The sequence below is a fragment of the Molothrus ater genome, chromosome 18, assembly GCF_012460135.2.
Source record: "Molothrus ater isolate BHLD 08-10-18 breed brown headed cowbird chromosome 18, BPBGC_Mater_1.1, whole genome shotgun sequence".
Lineage (NCBI taxonomy): Eukaryota > Metazoa > Chordata > Aves > Passeriformes > Icteridae > Molothrus > Molothrus ater.
The window spans coordinates 2,545,293-2,567,853 of NC_050495.2; the positions used below are offsets into that span (position 1 = coordinate 2,545,293).

At 43.9% G+C, this 22,561-nt stretch overlaps 2 protein-coding genes across 10 annotated transcripts in view; both read left to right on the plus strand.

Moving 5' to 3' along the window:
* The window catches only part of MPHOSPH9 (M-phase phosphoprotein 9), a 23,783-nt gene extending 9,073 nt beyond the window's left edge, over positions 1 to 14,710 (plus strand). For 3 of the 4 annotated variants that reach the window (XM_036393274.2, XM_036393275.2, XM_036393279.2), the window contains 17 exons: positions 1,079 to 1,185; positions 1,558 to 1,683; positions 2,431 to 2,867; positions 3,512 to 3,670; positions 4,603 to 4,690; positions 5,576 to 5,791; positions 6,622 to 6,669; positions 7,027 to 7,091; positions 7,523 to 7,624; positions 9,175 to 9,312; positions 9,459 to 9,634; positions 10,361 to 10,525; positions 10,842 to 10,962; positions 11,268 to 11,371; positions 12,181 to 12,389; positions 12,749 to 12,817; positions 13,714 to 14,710. In XM_036393274.2, coding sequence (XP_036249167.1) covers positions 1,079 to 1,185; positions 1,558 to 1,683; positions 2,431 to 2,867; positions 3,512 to 3,670; positions 4,603 to 4,690; positions 5,576 to 5,791; positions 6,622 to 6,669; positions 7,027 to 7,091; positions 7,523 to 7,624; positions 9,175 to 9,312; positions 9,459 to 9,634; positions 10,361 to 10,525; positions 10,842 to 10,962; positions 11,268 to 11,371; positions 12,181 to 12,389; positions 12,749 to 12,817; positions 13,714 to 13,815 — 2,432 coding nt within the window. In that variant the 3' untranslated portion in view covers positions 13,816 to 14,710. The remainder of the gene's footprint in view (positions 1 to 1,078; positions 1,186 to 1,557; positions 1,684 to 2,430; positions 2,868 to 3,511; positions 3,671 to 4,602; positions 4,691 to 5,575; positions 5,792 to 6,621; positions 6,670 to 7,026; positions 7,092 to 7,522; positions 7,625 to 9,174; positions 9,313 to 9,458; positions 9,635 to 10,360; positions 10,526 to 10,841; positions 10,963 to 11,267; positions 11,372 to 12,180; positions 12,390 to 12,748; positions 12,818 to 13,713) is intronic. The other variant, XM_036393276.2, reaches the window with a different exon arrangement.
* Positions 14,711 to 16,929: 2,219 nt separating this feature from the next.
* Positions 16,930 to 22,561, plus strand: part of PITPNM2 (phosphatidylinositol transfer protein membrane associated 2) — a 126,251-nt gene continuing 120,619 nt past the window's right edge. For 5 of the 6 annotated variants that reach the window (XM_054516751.1, XM_036393080.2, XM_036393081.2 and 2 more), the window contains exon 1: positions 16,930 to 17,231. The gene's annotated coding sequence lies outside the window, so the exon portion shown is untranslated. Of the gene's footprint in view, positions 17,232 to 22,059; positions 22,148 to 22,561 lie in introns of those variants that run through there. The other variant, XM_036393078.2, reaches the window with a different exon arrangement.

The window sequence follows — 22,561 nt, forward strand, 5'->3', positions numbered from 1 at the left end:
TGGCAGATGTAGGACGTGCAGCAGTTGGGATGTTTTTCCAAATTTCTCAGCATTTCAAAGCTGAACCTTGTGTTTAAAGCTGTTTCATAATGGAATTAATGTTAATATGGTAGGATATGAAACATTAGCATCAATGGTGTGGTAATTACAGGAGTTGATGGTAATAGAGGCAGAATTTCTTTACACACTGCATTATTCTTTCTTGTCTGTTTACACAGTTATAGAATCATGTAGACTCTATATGATTCTCTAACTGTGTAAATAGACAAGAGCAGAATAATGCAGTGTGTAACCTGGTGATTCTTTAATTTGGGGAGAGGGTTGCTTTTTTGGTGTTTTGGTAAGGCTTAGCTTTGTGCTTTTGGGGGTGTATGTGAGGGGTGGTTGGTGGTGGATTTGCATGGGTTTGGGGGTTGTGGTTATTGGGGTTTTTTATCAAAGCCAGACAACTAATTCACATATTTTGATCATAACAGGGTGGATTCATTTCAGTAACAAGCAGGGGCACAGAGATGCAGCCCTGCAAACTCTGTATAATTGTTGCTTCTTCACAAGCCACTGAGAGAGGGACACATTTAAGAGACTGGAGTGGGATTGAGGCTGTGTCTGTTCCTCTTGTGCCATCCCTCTTAGTCCTGGTAGTTTGTCTTTGCATGCTGCAGAGTGCTGCACAAAGTGAAGAGTTTGTAATATCAGGTGGCTGCCTGGCATTGTTCCTTGGGTGGTGCCAGTTTTAAGTGCTATACTGGAATCATTAGAAATGTAAATTCATGGTAAATGAGGATTTGCCCCTTGAACACCAAATCTGTGTATTTGAACTGATTTATAGCTTTTATCCCTGGTGCTGGATGATGTGAGACTGATTATGTTGCCTGTGCTTTGCATTGAGATTTTCTAACTCCTGGCCTGGTAATAAATGCTCTAATGACATCCTTGAGCAGTAAATGCAAATAACTAATGTACCATTCTTGTTACTGACCAAATAACATTTTACTAATGGGTTTTGGATTCCTGTTCTAGAGCTGCCAGCTTGACATCTGTAGAATTAATTTTCTTCTGGTATTTTTTTTTTCATCAGGACTTTCATACTGGAAGTTAGATGAAAAAGAGATGTATCACACTTTGCCAGAGAATTTCGGAAGTGACTTGCCTGATGTCTTCTCCACAAAAGTATCACCAGTTCAGGTAAACTTTGTACATGTTTAAAAGTTATTATGTAGTTGCTTTTTGTCTTTGCTGTTTGCCTGTGATGGAAAGAACTCTTTTGTTATCTCAGTCTCTTATAAGAGAGACTGGGATTATTCCTGCACCCCACTAACCTCCCTTGAAATTTACTGACCTTTTGTCATTCAAAAGGAGCTGTGTATAGGAGATGAGGAGTGACTAATTAGTATGTTAAAGGTGCATGTGCCTTGTTAAAAACCCTTTTTTAGCTTGAGTGAAGCTGTGTGCTCTGAGCTGCTTTATTAGCTAAACCCACCCCAGAACTCGCTTATCTTTGTTGGGGGTGGAGGATTGTGTTCAGAAGAAGTAATGTAGCAATTTTGCCTGTTGAAGTTGTCTTCTGCTGATGAAAGGAAGTTGTCATCACTGAAGGATATTTATCATAAAAGACAAAGGCAAAACCAGCAGCTGCCAGACCAGAGTTTTACGCCTTCTTCCCAGCCAAGCCACCCACCAGAGGTAACATCAATTTCTTTACTTCACGGATCAGTTGAGGATGTGCTGGGCATGTTTCACACGGCTTGGCCCCTGCTGCCACCTCCAGTGTTGTGCTGGAACAGCAATTTGAGCAGCTTGGGAAAGGATCCAGCTTGGAGAACCTCTAAGAACAGCCTGAGCAGAGAAACACCTTTGCTGCACAACCTTGAGGATGCCGCAGGGACGGATCCGCTGCTGCTGGGGCTGCAGCTGCTGAGCTGCACCTGGAACTGCAGCGCCAGGGTTTGTTCCACCCATGGAACAGAACAGGCACAGCTTGTGGAAATGATTCTTTCTCATATCTATTTTTTATATAGCTCTCAGTCCTGGACATAACTCAGGAATGGTGGCTGCTGTGTGTCTGTACTGTTTAGGTAATTGATGAAGTGCTTTTGTAACCCTGCAAAGTTATTGTTTCAACACACAGGCAGACATCATAATCTTCCAGGCTGCATAACTGAAATTTCAGAGCTTTTCTAGAAAGCTACAGATCTTGGATATGTCCTTTATTAATGGAAACTTAGAAACTCAAGTTGCAGTTATTGGGAATGTATTTTGTCATTTCAGTGTTGCAGAAGTGACATTTTATTTGTCACTTCCAAATGATTGTAATAATATTCAGTATAATACCTGCAGTATGTTCTATGGTTTACTGATGCCTTGAGATAAATCTTGTTCTTGTAAATGGAGTTAAATCACAATTTTTTAGCATTGTAACTTATTTCCTAGATCTTGACGTTGGACCCGACCCTGCATATGAAGCCAGGCCAGCAGAACCAGGGACTCTGTTTTTTCAGGACTCCTGCAGACTCTGCTCCCTTTTCTCCAGACTCTATGGCAGAGCCCGGATTTCCAAGTCATTGTGACACAGACTCTTTTTCACAGACAAGTCATTCACCTCAGCTGGATGATTCTCCAGCACACCCTGCCAGCAGCAGGGCTGTGCACTTGGACCTATGGAGAAATCACCCATTCCAGAGTGAAAACAGGGCCAGGTCTCCCTTCCCAGTGGCTCCCAGGGATGCTGACAATGATCATTCTGTCAACGCTGAGGAGGAAGAAACTCTCACTCTAACTCCATCTTCTCTTACTCAGTGTGCTGACAGCACTTTGCCAGATTACAGCCTTTCAGTGGCATCTCTTGAAGATCCTGTGGTAATGTCTAAGTAAGTAATTTTTTCTTTTTTAAGAGTCAAAAGTTTGGTACTTTCATGAAAGGAACGAAACAATGGTAGTGAGCCAAACAAAATACGTGAGTTCTCTTGGTTGTGTCTCTTTATACATAAAAATAAAAATACATCCTTTCTCATAGGCTGTGTGAGGGAGTTCATTTAGGCAGAGAATTTCAAAGTTCTGGGGAGAGTTTTTTTTTACTCTAGAATCCAATGCAGAGAAGCACAGAATTTACTGTGCTTAGGAAAAATAAAAATCTTCCATTCACTGTTGAAGCTCTGATGATTTACACTGGACAAGCAGACAGGCATATTCCATGTATGAGGGCTTGTAAAAAGTAAAGCTTTATTTTGTGTTTGTATATAATAATCATATATACCTGTATATACTTATATACCTGTATATTAGTTTGTATAAATTTGTATATAATAATCATAATATTTATCTCTATTAATGCGAAGACTTCTCTGCCTTAGATGACAAAGCTGTCTTTGCTTTAGGTTCAATGCAAATAGAGTTTTGTAAGGGACATTTCTGTGCTGAGTTCATTATGTCCAAATGAATCCAGAATCCACAAATTAATCCACATGATCGTGTGCATGGCTGGAATTTTCTAAAATTCTTATATTGAAAACAGGATTAGGCAGAGCCTGAGGGAAAAGCACGCCCGACACATCGCTGATCTACGAGCTTACTATGACTCTGAGATCCAGAGCTTGAAACAGCAGCTGGAGTCCAGCCACAGAACTGCTGCATCTGAGGAGCTGAAGCAAATCAATCAGAGCCTTGCTGACAGGTACTGTTTGTCCTTCTTGTCTTTCTCTTTAGGTGGTGCTCTGTATATTTTCAAGACTGAGTAGCCTTGTTTGCAATGTCTCGAACAGTTTATGTCCCTCTTCAGTTCTGAAGATTTCATGTATCTGTGATACTAACATTTCCCTCTTAAATATAAACTTTGCATTATTTAATGCAGTTGCTAAGTTGTGGCTGCCCCATCCCTGGTTAAGGGGTTGGGCAGGGGCCTCATCTTGTGGAAGATGTCCCTGCTCTTGGCAGGGGGATTGGAACTGGATGAGCTTTAAGGTCCCTCCCAACTTGAACTATTCCATGTTTCTGTGCAGATCAGCTCACTATTGTTAGACAGTAAATGTGGTCTTTGGACCACAGTTCTTGTTTGACCTGTTTTTTCCTGGAGCCAGTGCAAGCTTCCCTCAGGAATGGCTGGCAGGCAGAGGTACTCTGAGCAATTTGTAATGGAATGATTTTTGTTGGGAAGATTCTGCTCTCCTGTCATGCTGGTGAGCATCATCCTCCTGTACCTTCCATGTCACAACCACAGGTCTCACAGGAGCAGTCCTGGTTCATTGGTGCCTTTACCCTGGAGTCTGGGTGCCCCAGCTGTGCATTCCATTATCTACAGCTTGAGTGTTTGCTGTACAGAGAATATTGATGTGATTTCTGTATAATTATTGACAGTTAAAACACATATTGCACATTTAGACAGCTGAAATACTGCACAAAATTTATGTATTCCCAGTTTCCTTCTCATCCCAGTCCACCACAGCCCTTCTGAGCAGAGACACTGGTGGGGCTGAAAAATGTGGGAGGAGATCACAGACTGGGCACCAAAATTTGTGGGGATGCTTGAGGAAGGAAAAAAGGCTATAAAATGTAGGTTTATTATTTGTAGATTTCAAGAGCTTGGTGTAATCTCTATGTTCCAAACAGGTGTGACCAGTTAGATTCAGCTCTGAATGAAGCAAGTGCTCACATAAAAGCCCTTGAAAGTAAGAATAATCAACTAGAAAAGCAAGTGGTAAGTATCTGTTCTTAAATCAAGTTGCTTTTTAAGTAAAAGGGTAAAAGTATTAACTTTTTCATTTATAAGTTGATCAGTGTTTCCATATTTATCTCTTTTTATTTTTAACCTTAAAACCTTTCCCTTAATCTATAACATCAGCCCACATGTTACACAGTGACTTTCCTACCTGAGTTTCTTAGGATTCCCTACTTGAATCATCATCACTGTTGCTTGTGAACTTTTTTTCAGGTTAGCAGGGATCAAACAAAGTCTAAGAGTGAAATACTGGGATGTGTTTGTCCCATTCCTCTTTAATTTTCTTTATTTATTTATTTTGTTTTAATTACTTTCTTACTTGATTGGTGATAAAAGAAATCTCACGCTGGGGCAAAAAACCCCTCTTTAGGTATATTGCTGTTTTTCTAGCTAGGGCAGACCTGTTTGCTTGTGCATAAATTAATGCATACCTGCATTAATTATTATTCTAATTAATTAATTGATTATTAGTCAGATAATTATTATTAGTCAAAACCCAGGACACTTTGTCATTACAGTTGAACTTTGTCATCAGAGTTAGACCTGCAGAGATTAATTCCACTTTCTTTAGGCATTTTTCTATGCTGGGAAGTAAGTCTATCAGATGGATTGGAGGCTTCACCTCTAGATATTTAAAATCTATACAATAAATACATTTTGGGTGGGTTTAATCTTCATTTTCATTCTTTCCAAGTCAAAGAAATGAGCAAAAATCTTGTTTAGTTCATGTACAGGTGTATCCTTGTTTTCTGTGCGGGCGATTTCAAGATAATTCATTGAAATTAAAAATAATCTTAGAAATAATTAAACTGCCAGGAAAAAAGGATGTTTCAAACACTCTAAAGGATGTTTGCTGTCCTGCAGGCAGATTGGAGGGAGCGTTTCTATGCCCTCAGTGACAATTCCAAGGCGCTGCAGGAGCGGCTGGAGGAGATGCGCACGAGCCACAAGGAGAAGGACAACACCATCAGCCGCCTGCAGTCCCGCCTCAGGGAGCTGGAGGAGGCTTTTGAGAAGGCTTACAAGTTATCTGACAATAAAAACACAAGGCTCCAGGAAGAAAACAAAATGTTTCAAAATGTGAGTAAGGAGATGGACTTTGGTGTTGGCAGGGGGGTGGCAGCAAGTCCAGGTGTGAAAAATACTCTGAGTTTACAGCTGGGAAGTCTTAAGGCCCAACAAGAAAACAGAAATTCCTCAGCTGGCTCCTTACTAGGCTGGGTGTTGGAGGGCACTGTGGACCTAAAAGATATTTAAAAACAATTATTTAAGGCAGCAAATGTAGACTTGATGTGGTAACCCTTGCAATAGTTTGTCTCAGGAATTTTATTACTCTAGGTTGAAGATACTGCATGAAATTTTAGAAAGTAATTTTTCCTCTCTTAAGCTTATTGGAGATGGACTAAACTTTTCATAGCTCATCCCAACTTGCTAAAACTGTTCATTGTGTGTGATTTTAGTCTGAATCTAAGGAATTGCTCCTCTGATTGTTTAGGAAGAGCTTTATGGAATGTTTAAATGGACTGGCAGAATGGGTATTAGCTGGAAGAGCTACTTCATGCTTTAACTTCTTTTTTACAATTGAAATTTCAAAAGACAAATTCACTTTTCAAGTCTCTGAGGAATCTAACTGGTTCATTCATTCAGTTTCTTTAGAGACAAATAATTTGAAAATTAGAAATACATTCTATAAGTAGCTCTGTCTCCTCCTGTCCTGTCTATAACTTTTTGTTCCAATTGGAAGATGTTGATAAGAAGAAGTCAACAAATACTATTAAAGTACATTTTGTATCCCCTGTAGTGCTTCTGCATGTGTTAGCCAAGCTGTTGAGATGATTTTACAGCAGCCAACAAAACTGTTAATTGACTGTGGTCTCACTGTGGGTTGGTGTTCTTTTGTTTTGTTTTAGCTCTTAGGAGAATACGAATCCCTTGGAAAAGAACATGAAAGAGTAAAGGTAGGCACACAGTGGATAATTAAAAACCTAAACATGCAAACTTTCTGATAATATTCCAGATGAATTAACTGAAATATTTTGAAAAAGCTCAAACAGAAAGATCCATATTTATCTTTACTGGTAACTTTCTTCTTCGGAGTCCTGGAGGGAAAAGGAAGGAAACTGGAATTTGTTATTTTCCAGTCGTAGGCAGCAAAAATACTGCAAAGTCAAAGCTGAAGAAATTTAATGGACCCTTTGAACTAGGAAGGTGTAATTGATGTGTTGTTTCCAAGACTGATGTGGAGTTACTTGGGTTTTATTTAATGCACTTCTGCAGTTTCTGGACTTTTTACATTTTTCTTTGTGTCCTCGTAGGATACATTAAATACAACTGAAAACAAATTGCTGGATGCAAACACAGAGATTTCTGATTTGAAAAGGTAACTGTGAAACTTATTATTGTTTTAACAATATGAAATACCAACTGTGGGCTAAATGTCTGCTCCCAGAGTGTGAGGGCTGTAGATCTTTCAAGTTTAATCACATTTTATGAAGCATTTCATGTTGCTTCATGCTACTGGTACAAACTACAAATCTCATTAATTTAGGATATGCATTTTTTTCTACTTCTCTGCTTCCTCAGCAGTGTTGTCTGGTCCTGTCTTTCTGGCCAGATTACCTGATTTATTTAACTTCCAATTCAAATACATATTTATATCCATATTTAGGTAGAGATGCATAGACAGAAATGCAGCAGTTGCTCTTGTTCTCCTGCTTCATCCAGAATATCTGAATAAAATGAGCTAAACTCCTAAGAAATATGATGTTTATTTTATGCCATTTAAATCATCTCCTAATGCATCTTTTTAAGGACAATTTTAAAACTTGAAGCTCAGCTCAAGCAGGTGGAACACGAAAACGCCCTGAAGCTTCGCCATATAAGTGAAAATCGTTTAAGAACCTCTTGTGCCAAGTAAGTGAACATGAAGACATGAAAACAATGTGTTTTAGAATAGCTTTGGACATGTTTTGGCTAAAAATGGATCAAGATGAGGTCAGTCCATGGGCTGAACTGGATTGAACACACGTGATGTAATCCAGAGGTTGGATGCGCCAAGAAATTCTTAAACCCAAGTGAATACTCTGCTAATGCATCTCTGCCTTGCCAGCTGTGCCTGCTCCTCACAAAGCAGTGTTTGCTGGGTCTCAGCTGAATTCCCAGCTCCACAAAGATCTTGGGAATTCATCTGATAGTCCAGTTAGGCATTGGAGGTTTTCCTCGTGTGTCATTGGTTTGAAAGGCTGATTCCTGCTCACTGTGGTTCTAAATAGAATTTGTACAGGTAACCTGAGAGCAGAGAGGAAGTTCAGTTAGAATGAACACTCTGGTTTGAATTGGGATTTATGTTAAGGAAAGTCAAGTTGATCTGTGCTCTGCTTTTGTTTGTTTGAGGGGTTTTTATCCCATTTTAAAGGCCTGAAAAGCTTTGTCCCCCCTCTGGTTTTTGTTACTCAGTTCTGGCCTGGTCAGTGTCTCCCATTTCAGCACTGATGCTCTGGAGCCCATATTAATGACAATTAATGTGGTTTGGGGATGTCCATTGGGATGTGTGGAACAGGGGAGATCAGAATTTTGGTGATTATGAGGACAGAAATATGTATGTATTAATATATTAAAGACACAGATTTCTGTTTAGAGCTCTTTTAATATTTATGAACCAGCCCTGTCAACAATGAACAGAAAAAAGGAAGGCCTGGACAGGGCAGACCATGTTCATCAGGGAGGGGGGATGTGAGAGCCAATGTGGATTTAGAAGTTAATCTGTCCCTAACTGATCCCAGAGGCTCAAGGGAAGCCTCATTCCAATTGAATGCCCAGCAGGAAGATTTACACAATAGTGCCTCTAGTTCATAGCTTGGGTAAACAAGTCCCCTTTTTTTCCTAATTATCTGCTTTCCTGTGTATAGAAATCACATTTTTCTTTTGATATCTCAAGATGATGGTCTACTAATTGATACTTATTAGTTGATATTTGTCACTCTCGGGTTATCAACGCTGGCTTTTTCTTGTTTTTTCTTTTTTCTTTTTTATTTTTCTAATAATTGTTGTCCAAAGGAAAGCTGGGATCAGATGCTCTGAACTACTGCAGTAATCTCCACCAAATGTTTTTATTTAATTAGTTGAGATCTACTTGCAACCCAAACCTGGGTCTGAGTAAGCAGCATTAAATTACACGAAGATCTTTGTGGAGCTCTGCATTCTGAGCAGATTGTGTAATTTAGACTGAAACCTCAACATATGGCTTTTTTTTCCCCCCAAATATTCTATTTTTACCTTGCAAGCATGTTTTTAAAAGCAGTTACTTTTCCCACAGTATTTACGAGTTTATTGTATATTTGTTTCTGTTTACTGGAATAAATCACAGGTTTTTCTTAAAAAACAAAACAGAAACAAACATAACCCCCCCCCCCACTCCCAAACTCCAAAGCCTTTAATAATTTTGGAGCTTTTTATTCCCACAGCAAGTTGGGAACTCCTGATGTCAGCAGGAGAAAGTGGTTGATACCAGGAGCTGAATATTCCATTTTCACTGGGCAGCCTTTGGAGGGCCAGGAGAGCCCCAAAGACAACAGGCTGGAAGAAACCTATATTCCTTCTAGGTGAGTTGGTTTCTGAGACCTGAACTAAACTAAAATCTGGACTAAAATTCTCCACGCTTTTTGTTTATTCTGTTCCTGTTTGCGTATATGAAATAAAATAAAATACTTGATTTTTTTTTTCCTTCCACCACCTCATATTATTCAAGGCACCATTCTCCTCCTGAGAAAGACTCCTCACAGGAAGACTCTTCAACCAACACAATAGGAAAGAAAGAAAATGAGATGTCTGAAGCACCAATTATAAAAGCCTTTAAAGAACTTGAAGAAGGAAAAACCCTTAAAGATTGGGGTACACAGACAGAAAAAGAAGATGCACCAGCTAGTAACTCTTATTTTTATATTCCTGAACATGTCTTTACTGGCTTTTCTCTGTTTGCATGTCTTTTGGCTTTGCTATTCTCAGCATTCAAGTCCACCAGGCTTCAGTGCTGGGATAAAAAAGGTTTTGGCATGCAAACTTGTGGGGTTCTCTTAAGAAAATTCAAAGTTAGATATCTTAGTGATTTGTTTAGAATAGGGGAATGCAGAGGTTACTGTTAGGTCTCAAGTTGAAGATTAGTTAATGTGTCCTTTTCTATGAATATCTCAGTATTTATAAACAGTTAATGGAGTCCTAACAAGGTCTGGCTGCTGCAAATCCACTTCAGTTTCCATGGTGTTTATGGGAATGGAATTGAGGGACTGGGACTGCCCTGAGCTGTAACAATGCTGATTTAGAGAAAATGCTGAGTCTTTTTGAAAATCTTGTATTCTGGGCCTCAGGCAGGTCCTTCAGCCTTTCCCAGAAGATGCTTTTGCCCTGATTTCCACTGTTTCTCTGTTCAGCTGTGTTACTCAGCATAATTTCTCTCTCACACACTGCAGAGATCCTTTTTCATGAGTTAAATGAAACATGAATTTCATGTTCCGAGTAGGAAAGAGAGGTTGAGCAGAACAGCACAAATGACGTTGATGTGAGGGATAAAAAGCTCAGTTCAGGGGAATATTTGTGAATTCTTGTGCTGAAAAAGATTGATTAATATGAGAACTTTTTTTTTCTTTTCATTAGAACCATCAACTCGACGTCAGACTGTGGGGTTTGTTGAACCTTCTTTGGTTGCAAGCAGATCTCCAGAGAAAGGGAGAGACCAGCACAGACCCAAACGGTTCAGCTCCCCCTCTGGCCAGAGGTCATCGTCCCTTCCTCCTGCCAACAGGAAATCCAACACTTCCAGTCAGTGCCTTGCTCAGCTTTGCTTTGTGTCCCTCAAAAGGCAGAATCAAATCATGAAAGGCTGCTCTAGAAAATGGAAAAATAGGGACAGGGTTTCTGCATTGTTCTGGCAGTCTGAAAAAGTCATGTCTGTAATCACAGAATACGTGAGGGTTCTAAGTTTATTTTCATTTTTGCATGTTGTGATGCACTTCTCATCTAATGTAGATAAACATGCAGACAGCTTTGAAGAGCACTGTTGGAAGCTGCAAGCACACCAGTGGGAGGTACTGCACTGGGGAGTTTGAGGTACATAAACATTCTTTGTCTTTTGCAGCAAGAAGAGAGATAATGTTGGCACCAGTGTCTGTGACATACAGCCCAAAACGATCTCCCAAGGAAAACCTCTCTCCTGGATTCAGCCATTTGCTCAGCAGAAATGAAAACTCAGTGACAAGGTAAGAGTCTGGTTGTGTTCTGATCATTTTTAGAGCAGCAGGATGTTTATCCAGGCTTCATGCTGCTGTTTCTTGTTCATTAAATATCCTTGAAAATGAGTTGTGAAGATTTCTGATTATAAAGCTAAGTTGTGCTTCTTAAAATCTGGCAAAGAAAATGTAGAATGATTGAACAGGATTTAGAAGACTTAGTCTTCTTCTAAAAAAAATTGTTTATTCAACCAAAAGGTGAAAAAGTAGAAAAGAATGTATTGCTTGGTACATGACTGCTAACAAGTAATTGCTGTGTGCTTCCTGCTCTGTAGGTTTGATATACTTCTAGATGACCTGGAAACTGGTGCTGCTTCTACTTTACAGCACAATAATCCAAGGAAAAGGCTCCAGTTTCAGTCACTAGATGATGTAGAAGGTAATCTGTCAAAGTGGAGAACTGTTCTTTATTTTTGTACCACAATTCTTTCCACAGTGGTAGTAGCTGCTTAACTAGAAAGCTGACTCTTTACTCTGTGAAGTCCAACTTTTAAAAGTCCTCTAAATCTTGCCTTATTCCTGTAGACAGAGAAATCCTACTCATACAGAATTTTATTTTTATGTATATGTGTGCGTGCACAAACACAGTGGAACAAGAAAAATAATTAAATTGAGAAAGAAGGGCAATACATTTCCCTGTGCTTAACTCAGTTATCCAATGCATATCTTAGTGGGGTCTATATTAAGATGTACACACTGAGTCATGCTAATAAAATCCTATTGCTAAACATTGCATTATGGACAGCAAAGAGTAACTTATAAAACCAGTTGTTTCAGATTTTTTGAAATGGTTGATCTTTTCTCACTTAGGTAGTCCTTGTCACCATGTTCTGCTTTTTGGTTTTATCCGTGCTCTTACTTAGACTGGTGTTTGCATGACAACCAGTCAGCTTGGTGATACTTTACCAGTAAAAGTAATTCCTAATTAGTACAACACAGGAATCTGGTTGTTAACCAAAAAATATGCTGTGTTTCAAAGATCCCCTAAAGATGACCCATACAAATGCTTTGCATTCCTTTGGGAAGCTGTTCAAGGCAAGGACTGAGGCTTTGCTCTTGCCTCTCCTTGGCTCATGCGCTGCCAAAACCACACTGCTCATGCTGCCATTAGTTTCTTTTTCTGTCCTGTGTAACAATTTCCCAGATTATTACAAAATAAATAAAACTATTCAACTGTTCTGTTGCTAGGAAGGCAGCATTCAGGTGTCAGGCAGAGCCCCTGTACTGAATCTGTCAGTAATGGAATGAAGAAAGCAGCAGCAGCTTGGGAGGAGAGGAGCCAGAGACACGAGGCCGTGCAATCACCTTGTGAGGAAGACTTCAAGTACACAGCAAGGATTCCCACTCTGGCTGAAACTGAGAGGCTTTTTGATGAGCTGACTCACGAAAAGCAACAGGCAAAGATTATTTTTGTTTTCAAGTTGTGACAAATAGGAATTGTTCTCTGAGGGGTGAGGGATGGAGCCTTTTATCCATGGAATGTGTGGCTGAAATTCATGCACAACTTCAGTGTCACATCAGGAATGTGCCATTGTCCTTCCCTGTCCCTAAATTCATTAAAGGAGAATTTAAAAAGGAGAGTCCCTGTAACAAACCCAGTGTGGGTGGGGGTTGGCACAGTATTATGGTGTTAAAGAACAAAACTTTCCATGTAGCTGTGATCCATACACCTCACCTCTCCTTCTGTAAGAGGACTTAGGAAGGCTCATATTGGCTCTTGAAACTAATTTACAGCTGAAGTGTTTTCTGTTATTAGATTGAGGCTGCACTCAGCCGAATCCCTTGTTCTGGTGGAAGAATGACCTTGCAAGCAAAACTAAATCAGGTGAAAAAGCTTCTCTGTATTACTGTTCTCTTCTGTTCTTCCACAACTGAGAATACATAATGTAGAGGAAAGATCCTCTGGGTAGTGAGTGTGATTACTGTGGGAATTTTTATATTGGTTTTTATATTATTTAATATCTTCTATTTTTTGTACATGGGATGCATTTTGCCAAATTACTGCAAGAATAGTCTGTTCTTGTGCTAAAACTGAGAGGGAGATAAAGGCAATGCATTAACAAAATGCAGTGACTATGAAATAGATCCCTGAAGCTGCAGAGAGGGTGTTGTGCTGTAGGGGAAATGGAAAGGTTTCGTTTTTGTTTGGTTGGATATTGTCTCCTTGAAAGCACAAAGTAAGAAGGTAAAAATAACTGGTTTAGGTGGAATACAGGGAAGTGCTGTCTGTGGAAAACTCTGCAGACTCTTTTAAGAAAAACAAGTCTCAAAGTTATCTTATAGAGGTCTCTGCAAAGCCTTCAATGTCAGCATTTCCTGAATTGTGATCCCAGGGTGTGTTACCAATGTATCAATTTGAAATTAAAAGTGCATTCCAGTAAATCAATACTGCCACTCATTACAATGATCAACTGTTTCCTAAATATGCTTATTTCCTAAATATGCCTAATATTCCTAATTATCAGCCTGTCCTAATTCTTGTCAGGTTTCTCTCATGGAGTTTTGTAAGTCATGTGTTAAAAAAGCCAAAAAATACATAAAAATAACATGACAAGGTTGTGGGTCTGGCTCTGGTTTTTGGGTGATAACAATGCACCTAAGGCCTCAAAAGAGATACCAGGAATATAGGAATGATAGCAGTTTCCTAATTTTAGAAGGATCATTGGATTTCACGATACATTATTAATGCTTTTTGTTCTTTCTTTTAACTCCTCCTTTTAGGAAGCCCTGGAAGATCGTTTGGAAAGAATTAACAGAGATTTGGGGTTAATACGAATGACTCTGAAAAGATTTCATGTTTTGAGAACCTCTGCAAATCTTTGACAGTTCTTGACTGCAAATATAGGGGGTTTTTTTTTGCACTAATATATAATGATGCACTCAGTAAATGCAAATTGTTTTGTATTTTTATAAACCCTGAAAAGTAGTTTTGCAACCATGTTACCCTTTACAAACAGCAATATTTTGTACTTCAAACAGCCACCTCTATTTTAAACGTATTTTGTTACACCTGAGAAATCAATGTTTATCCTGTATTGTAATATTTTTAGAAATATTAATTATTTTTAAATAGTGATATTCAATTTATAATATGAAACTAAAAGGCAGCTTGTTTTCAGAAAAAAAAATGGTAGTGTTGCCCTTTTGCACTTGGTTTTCCTCCACCATTTTATAAATATTTATGGTGTGATGTAAATACCTCCTTAGCCAAGAGGAGATTTTGGACTTTAATACAAAAAGCAACATGAGTTACCTGAGTTGGAGAGAACCACTGTTGTGTGGTAAATCCTTTTCATTTAAACCTTTACCGTGGGTGTTTGTCCTTGGGACAGAACTGTGAGCAATACTCGCACCGTGGCTGCCTGGGGCGGGCACATCCTTCCCTGGTGGACGTGAAGCCTCCCAGCAGTCCCATGAGGGGTGTTTTGATACTGTGAGTGCCAGGATCCACCTGGCAGCAGCCTCCTGCCTCCCAGGGAACAACTCAGCTCCAGCTGACACTCCAGGACTGGAACTCCTTCCCTGAAGTTACTGGTTCCCTGTGCCAGGCTGGGGTTTGTGCCAGTGTTCTGTTCGTGTACATTTCATGTCTTTGTGAACATAAATTAATTTTTCTTGGTGAAAAAAATACATACTTGCCAGTTGACATGTTGTTGCATTACTGTCCAACATTGATATTTTGGTTTGTATTTTAATATTAAATAAATGTTTAATTAGATTCTTTCCTCCTGCCCAAGTACAGTAATAGGCTCTGGGATATTACATCAGAGATAATGTAGGTTTTAATCATATTGTGTGTTTCAAATTCTGTCCTTGTTCAAGATGTTTGGCCACCAATGATGTGATTACAGGGCCAGAATAGCTGTCATAAAGGAAGCTTGAGAAGGTCTGATTCTAAAATTAGAGTGCTGTGGTTTAAGATATTTGATGAGGAATTGTCCAACCCATGCATGGTCTTTTCAGAAATTCTGTAGTTTTTGCAACCCTGTGGGTACTCCCAGTGCAAGATCAGAGCTGGGGAGAAGTCAAGGATGGGAGCTTCTCATTTACTCCTTTACTCTAAAATGCAGAAATTGGGTCTGAATGCTTGGAGAGGAGTTGCTCCAATGTATTCTCAGTCTCCACAAACAGATGTACAATTCTGATGGCATTCCATGTTCTCACTGGTAATTTTTACTTAGAAGGGGTGAGGGGTGGAAAAAGTAATCTTTTCTTCCCTATATAACTCGATTCAGCTGCACTTTTCCTACTATTCTGTTATTAACAGGTACAATTTTAAAGCATTCTTCAGAAATATCAGTCAGCCAGCAGGATTTTTCCAAGGAATCCATCACAGGAACAATTCATGAGTCCAGTAATGGTCTTGTTTTCTTTCATCAGTGCTACAGCAAAACCAAAGAATTTTCCTGACAGACATTAGAGGCAAGTAGGTAAATCAGCTCAGCTCTTTCACTGCCTCTCCTTGTAACCTCCCTTCATCTCCATTCTCTCCAGCACTATTCATATTCATGGACTCTTTTTTATTACATCCAGAAAACTGAATTGTGAGTCAGAATTTATTTTTTAATCAAAAGTCCTCCTCCATCTGTCGGAGCTCTTTAGGCTATTTCTGTTCTATTATAACACTGAAGGGGGGGAAAAAAGTGTTGCTTTGAGTAAACTTCTAGGCCAACCTTCCCAGCTATCTGTGTGACCTGTTCAGTGTGGTGCCTTTGGCCTGATTCATCAGAGGGGCAGAGGCTCTGCAGTTCCAGATTAAATCAGTGGGAGGCCTGAATGCTCAGTGCTCCTGAAAATCAGACCCAAAGCACCAAAAACTGGGACACAGGGAGGCTCAGTGCCTGCCGGCCCTGCCCTTTGCTGGACATTGTCCTTTTGTTTTTAATCCCCTTTCAACTTCCCCTTAACACCAGAAAATTGCCTCGTTCTCTCTTTGAGGACACATAAGGATTTCCAGATAACCAGAGAGGCTTTAGCTTCCTCTGTGGAGGACTTTAGTCATCTTCCTCTTGTGTTCTCACCTGACACCTCCCAGCTATGTTGGTGTTTATCGCCTTTCCAGATCTACAAGCTCCTGCCTGGAGCCCCAGGCTCTCCTCTCCCTCAGTCTGCCCTCGCAAGACACTCCCAAGCATACTTTTCTCTATAATAATAAACATTTCAACTCTTCCAGCTCTGAGATTTAAACTTTGGAAAATAAAATTTGTTTGTTCACGTCTCTAGAAAGCAAATTAAAGAAGTTGTAGGTTTTATAGGTTTAGGCTGTAGTGTGGACTACAACTTAAATGGTAATGCAGGGAGCAGTTAAACAACTGCGAGCACTTTGCAGAGAGGGAAGAAGCGCTCTGCTGATGCATCCTGAATGAAAAACAACCGCAGGAAATTAACAGAGGTTTTAAAGGCCACGGTAAATTTAATCGCAGGGTCTTTTCCTGAGGCTTCTGCATAAAGCGATCGCTGAACTTTTTGAGATTTTCATTTTTCCCTACTGAGCTTTGCAGAGAGTGAAACTCGAGGAATCGCCAGCGCTGCTCCGGGGGCAGGTGAGGGCAGAGCGCGGGCTGGGGCTCGGTGAGCGCCGTGACCCTCGCTGCGGGCCACCGCTACCGGCAGCGAGCGGGGGAACGAGCCCGGAGCGGAGGAAGGCGGTACCAGCCCGGAGATCCCCGCACCATCCGCTCGCTCTTCCCCGGCTCTTCCCCCGCTCTTCCCCGGCTCTTCCCCCGCTCTTCCCCGGCTCTTTCCCCGCTCCTTCCCCTCACGGCGGGGCGGTCCCGCTGCCCCGCGCTCCTGACCGCGGCCGCCAGGCGGCGCCCTCACCCCGCCCGCTCGCCTGAGGGAGCGCGGAGCGGCGCGGGGAAGGAAGTGGCGGCTCCCGGTGCTGCCGGTGCGCGGGGCTCGGCTCGCTCGGCGGGCGGATAAATCCGCGCGGCCGCCGTGCCACGGCAGGGCAGGGGCAGTGCCGGCGCGGGGCTCTTCGCCTTCCCCGCTCCCTCCTCCCCCGCAGCTGCGGCGGCCCGCCCGCCTCGCCTTCCCCCGCCTCCGCCGTCCCCGCGCCGCGGCAGCGCCGGCGGGCGAGGAGCTGCCCGCGCCCGGCCCGCCCGCGCCGGGGATTATGCCAGCGGCGCGCGGGCATGCCGGCAGGCAGCGACCCGTAGGCAACGGCAGCCGCCGAGCCGCGGCGGCATCGGCAGCAGCAGCAGCAGCGGGAGCCGCGGCCGCCGCGCCGGGAGCAGCCGGTGCGTGGCAGGGGGCGCTGAGGGCGGGCGGGGGGCGGCGGGGCGAGCACCGACACCTGGCGGCCCCCGGGATGGCCCGGCCGTGCCTCGGCGGGGGCGGGAACCGCGGCGGGCCTGAGGGGACCTGAGCTGGGGTGGCCGGGCCCGCGGGGCGGCTGCGGCTCTGTAGAGGGGCCGGTGCGGGGCGGGGGCCCCTCCCGGGACCACGGAACGGCCCCCGCGGGCCGCGGCGGGTCCTGGCCGGCACCTGGAGGCTGCCGCGGCCTCAGCGGGGCCGGGCTGTCCGTCCTCCCCCGGGATGCGGCGGTAAAAGTTTCCCGATGGAGCAGTCGGTGACCGGGAGGGCCCCGCGGCCATGGCAGCGCCCGGCACCGCACGGCAGGGACGCGGGGTCCGGCGTGTGGTGGCACGGCCGGTGCCGGGCTCTCCCTGCGCTGGCGGGCTGCGGGCGGCAGGCACCGCTCCGTGCCCGCGGGGACAGCCGGGGACGAATGGACGGACGGACGGACGGACGGAGCACACTCCCTGCCGGGTCGCGGCACCCGGAGCGTTCGGGGCGGTCATGGCTCGGGGCCGGAGCCAGCCCCCGGGAGAGCTCCATCCTGGCCCCCTTCCTCCGGTACCGCATCTCCCAGCCTTGAATTTCACCGAATTCGGCTCAAGGCAGAGGCCCCCGGTGGAGGTTTTGCCGTGCGGTGGCCTCGGACGGGGCCTGGCCGTGGGGAGGGGGTGAGGGGCTACCCGGGGGTGTCTCCCATCCCTGAGGGAGAAGAGGGCGAGACCCGCAGCAGCCTCAAAGAACAAATGCTGGTGACTGATTATAGCCGAGGGACAGCCCCGTGAGCTTTCGGGGCTCGAGACCTCCCTGTGTCGGGGCATGCTGGGTGGTGACTGGAGCTGGCCGTGCTCCTCAGGCGGTGCTTTTCCTTGCGGGAGTGGGAGGAAGCGATTCTTCCCTTTGGAAAGAGCAGAATGCCCGTTCCTCAGCTGGATGATGGGCTGCGAGAGGGGATTCTTTTTGCTGGGCCCGGCAGTCCTTTCTCCTGGCCTCCCCGCCCCTTGACAGAAGCCTTGTGTTCCCCAACTCTGTGCTCCATCCTGGAGCGTGCTGCTGCTCCATGGCTACAGCGTGAACAGCTCCAGCTTTTTGCCCAGCTGTGGGAGGATTAAATCCCTTCCTTCACGTCCTCCCCAGCCTCTCCTGCTCTGCTGAAGAAGCAGAAGCCCAGAGTGCACCGAGATGCTCAGCCTGGAGCTGAGGGCATCATTCAGGGAGGCCCTCAGAGGAGCGCCCTGCTCAGCTACACAAGTCAGTCCTGTCACATTTCACTTTTAAATGCCACGACTGAGGTGAAGTTTATTTTAGCTGTGTGTTTTAGCAAAAAAAAAAAAAAAAAGTTTCTTTATGTGTTGGTACCTACTCTGAAGTGAGAGCTTCCATCTTCTCTGTGCTCTGTGCGTCTGGAAGCTGCTAAGTGGAAATTTGATGTCAGGAAGCGTCTTCAGTCTTTGAAGACATAATCTGTGAGTGCTCAGCTCTGAACAGGAAAGTGACAATAGATCAGTCTTTGTGGACATCGGGACTTGAATAGGCGGATGTTTGAGTGCATGTGAGAATATCAGTGGCTGTGGGACTCCTTATCCCCCGATGGCACCGATTCCTGTTCCGTGCCCACATCTTTTTGCTCGTGCTGTATTTTTATCGCCTGGTTTATTTTGGTCGTGACTGCGTTGTGCTCCGGGTAACACAAGCCGACTGCCTGCCTTTCAGAGTTCAGCCCTGGCTTCTGGGCGAGGGGTTTTCCCCCCACCCACTGTTGAACAGGAGGCTGCTGTTTGTAGGGCGGCCCTTTCCCTCTTTTCCTGTGGCAGACCTGGTGCCTCCGCTGGATCTCTGAGTTCCCGGTCATTGTGACAGGTAACCAGCTCCTTGTGCTGCTCGGTAATTGGAACGGCTCCTCGGGATATGCAGCGTAAAGGATGGCCAGGCATGAAAGCGCTCTTGCAGACTTGTCCTGGCTTGTTGTTTGTCTCAGGATTTCTGCTTCGTGGTCCTTGCAGTGTGTTCTGGTTGTGGCAGAATCCCTGAGAGGGGAAGAAAGGAGCAGCCGGGGCTGGGAACGCAGCTGGTGCTGCTTTTGATGGAGCAGACTTCTGCTAGGCTGCTGGGCTTCATTAATCATATTTAAGTTTCTGTCACTAACTTTTAATTAAAAGCATAGTTGATACCACTTTAATGAACGTACAGATGTTAGCCATCTTCATGCATAAAAATGCTTTTTAATTCCCTTACTATTCCCTTTATGGCCCTTAGATGCTTTTGCTGCCATCTAAACCGTGTACAGTAGCAGCTGTTTATCTTCTTAATAAAACTTTTTCTTGCATCTGTGTTCAGGAAACAATAATGGTTTGAGTAAACAATTCCCTGGTATCCTTTAACAATATTTTTTTAAGAACTTGGCAGAAAGGGTCAGAAGTGGTGCCTAAATCGTGAGCTCCAAGGTTCTTGCTGACTATAGCCCTGAGCCAAGTGTAAGTCACCTGAAATTGTTGGCTGTTTTCAGGCTTATGTGAGCTGATGAAGAAAATAAGAAGCCCTCAGTGTATGACTTTTGATTCTGATGAGCTTCACGAGGATCTTTTCCCCAAATGACAACTTCTTATTAAAATATCTTTTCTATTTTGGGTTTGCTGCTGATGGTGTGTGTCAATGCTTTGTCGCTTGTTGTGCATCTAACAGCCCGAGCATTTATTGTGATTTACCATCTGGCACGTGGGAGTTTTATCTAACTTCTCATTTTACTTGACAGCAACCAGTTTGGAAAGACCTTGTCCTGATTTTTTTTTCCCCCTAATAGAAATTCTCAAAACTTAAAACTGACAATGGGGCTAAAAGGTTTTGAATTTAAAAAATTACTCTCTTTCTATTCACAAATTGTTACTGCTTCTGCGAGATGGCCAAAGAGAGAAGCAGCACATCCTTCAAGTGAGCTAATTTAAAGAAGGTTCCTCCAATTAGTCCTAAGGAGCATTTATCTCCCCTCTGCATTCAAATAAAACTCTTGTCATTCAGTTGCTGTCTTGGCAGCCTGAGTGGAAGGCTTTGGAAAATGGCAAGTGAAAGCTGATGCTCGCTCCTGAGTACAGTTTGACTCATGCCTTTCATGCATATTCACCATAATGTCCTGTTCCAGGACAAGCAGGATCCCTTGAGAAACATTTCTTCTTTTAAGGTGTTTTTCTTTTAGGCTTCCTCTTATTAGAGGCTCAAATAGGAGCAGGGGCTAGAAACAGGCATCGATGTGTTGCTTTGCTTTATTTTTAATTTCTTAGAAGGAAAAAGCTACCCATGGTTTTCTTAACAGCCAATTTCTCTAAATGGTAAAGATGCCTTCTCATTTAATTTTAAAACTGGCTGACGTAGGGTGTGATGCAATTAATATTTCTGTTTATCTCTCCAAATTGGTAAAATATGCCTAAATTTAATTTTGAGCCCAAAAGCATCTTATAAACAAAAATGTTCTGTAGTTTTTCAGTGTGAATGGAGATGGAATAATTAATGGGGGAGGGAGGAAAGAATAAATAAAACACTTTTTATTTATAACTTTATTTCCTGGGTGTTGGAGGAAATCCAAGTGCCACAAGATTGTACTGGGGCAGAGTCAGCTCACCCACGAACTGAAAGGGAATGTGGCTTCTCTAATTGTGGTGTCCATGCCAAGAGTCCTAGGAAAATTTAAATGAACAAAGTAATGGATGATATTTGGATGTTCTTAATGTAAGAAGAAAACAATCTAGCCTGGGGCTGGCCCAGATCCTGTCACTACAGGGAGTTCAAATCAGCACCATGCCAAGTCAATAGACAGAGCTCCCAAAGTCAGGCTTGTGCATTTTCCATAGGAAGGAGCGTTTGCTGGTGTGACTGGATGGTGGTTTCAATTTTTCCTTTTAATTGAACTAATATTTCTTAGATGCTCCCAGCCAAATGCTTCAGTAAATCCCACTGGAGAAGTTAGAAAGCAGTTGGAAAAAGGGATCTTGCATTTTGAAGGAGGGAGGGAGGGGAGGTGCAGGGGACCTCCTGAGGGATGGCAGGATCTGGAGCCAGAGCTGCTTCCCCTTCCTGCAGCTCTTCCTGAGCGTGTGACACAGGGCCGGGCTTCGGAGGGGAGAAGAAATAAGAGGTTGCTCAGGCAAGTGGAGTTTTTGGGCAAATCTGGGTGCAGGGAAGAAATCCAGTTGGCACAGGGCTAAAACCTACCCTGGGGAGCTTGGCCACACCTGAGGAGGTGCTGGCTTTGCAGGGAGAGGCCATCCAGGAGGGAAAGGGGAGGGAGAGCAGCACCTTCCTGCCCCTGGGCTTGCTGTGCCAGCGCTGCTGAGGAGGATGAGCAGGACCTGGGCTGTGGTGGCTGGGTCAGTGCAGGGTGGGGGCCTGGCAGTCCCGGGGCCGTTGTCCCAGGGGCCCTTGTCCTTGTGCCAAGGTCATTGTCCCGGCAGCCTCGGACCTGGCACCGGGCAGGGACACACATGCCAGCGCCCTGAGTGTGCCCAGGGTGCCACCAAGGGCAGGGACAAACACACACCTGGCTGAGGAAGGAGTGCTGATAGGAGCAGGGGCACCCACAGCACTCTCAGTCTCCCAGCAGCAGCACAGGCTGATTTTGGCTTCTCCTGACCCAGGCAGTGGCTGAGAACGGCAAATTAGATTTTTTTTTTTTCTGGCTTTAAACAGCCTCCAGAAAATCTTCCTCAGACAGATTTGAAGACCTACAACATCCAGAAGTCTGCACCCCTGTGGACCTCCAGTTGTTTTCCAGCAAAAATAACCCAAGCCCGAGTAGTGAGTACCTTGGATAGTGAGGACTCTGCACAGCTTTTACAGTCCTGGCTTTGTGTTTGGACAGCTGAGCTTGGTGAGTGCTGGGTGTGGGCACAAACCTTAAAACTCTCCTTGGCAGGAAAACAGGTGGGATTAGGTGAATTGGGGGGTGTCCCTTGATGTGATGAGGGAAAGTGATTTGCCACTCATGGCTTTCTTTAAACAGTTCAGTCTCCAGTTGGAGACCAGATACTGGGATTTCTACTCAGGGATTTTCCAGCAGTGTCTGTGATCTCATCATGGTGGGGGGAAGAAACTGAGATCCAGAAAATCCAGTAGTGGCACAGAGGTGGTTTGCTGTGAGCTGGGAAGGCACAGCTGGTGAGGACTTGGGGAGGAAAATAGTGAATGCACTCCTGAAAGATTTGTAATTCACCGTTGGACGGGGATTCCTGTAGTGGACAGGGAAGCTAACTCTGATTTGTTCGGATTGCTGGCACTTACATAA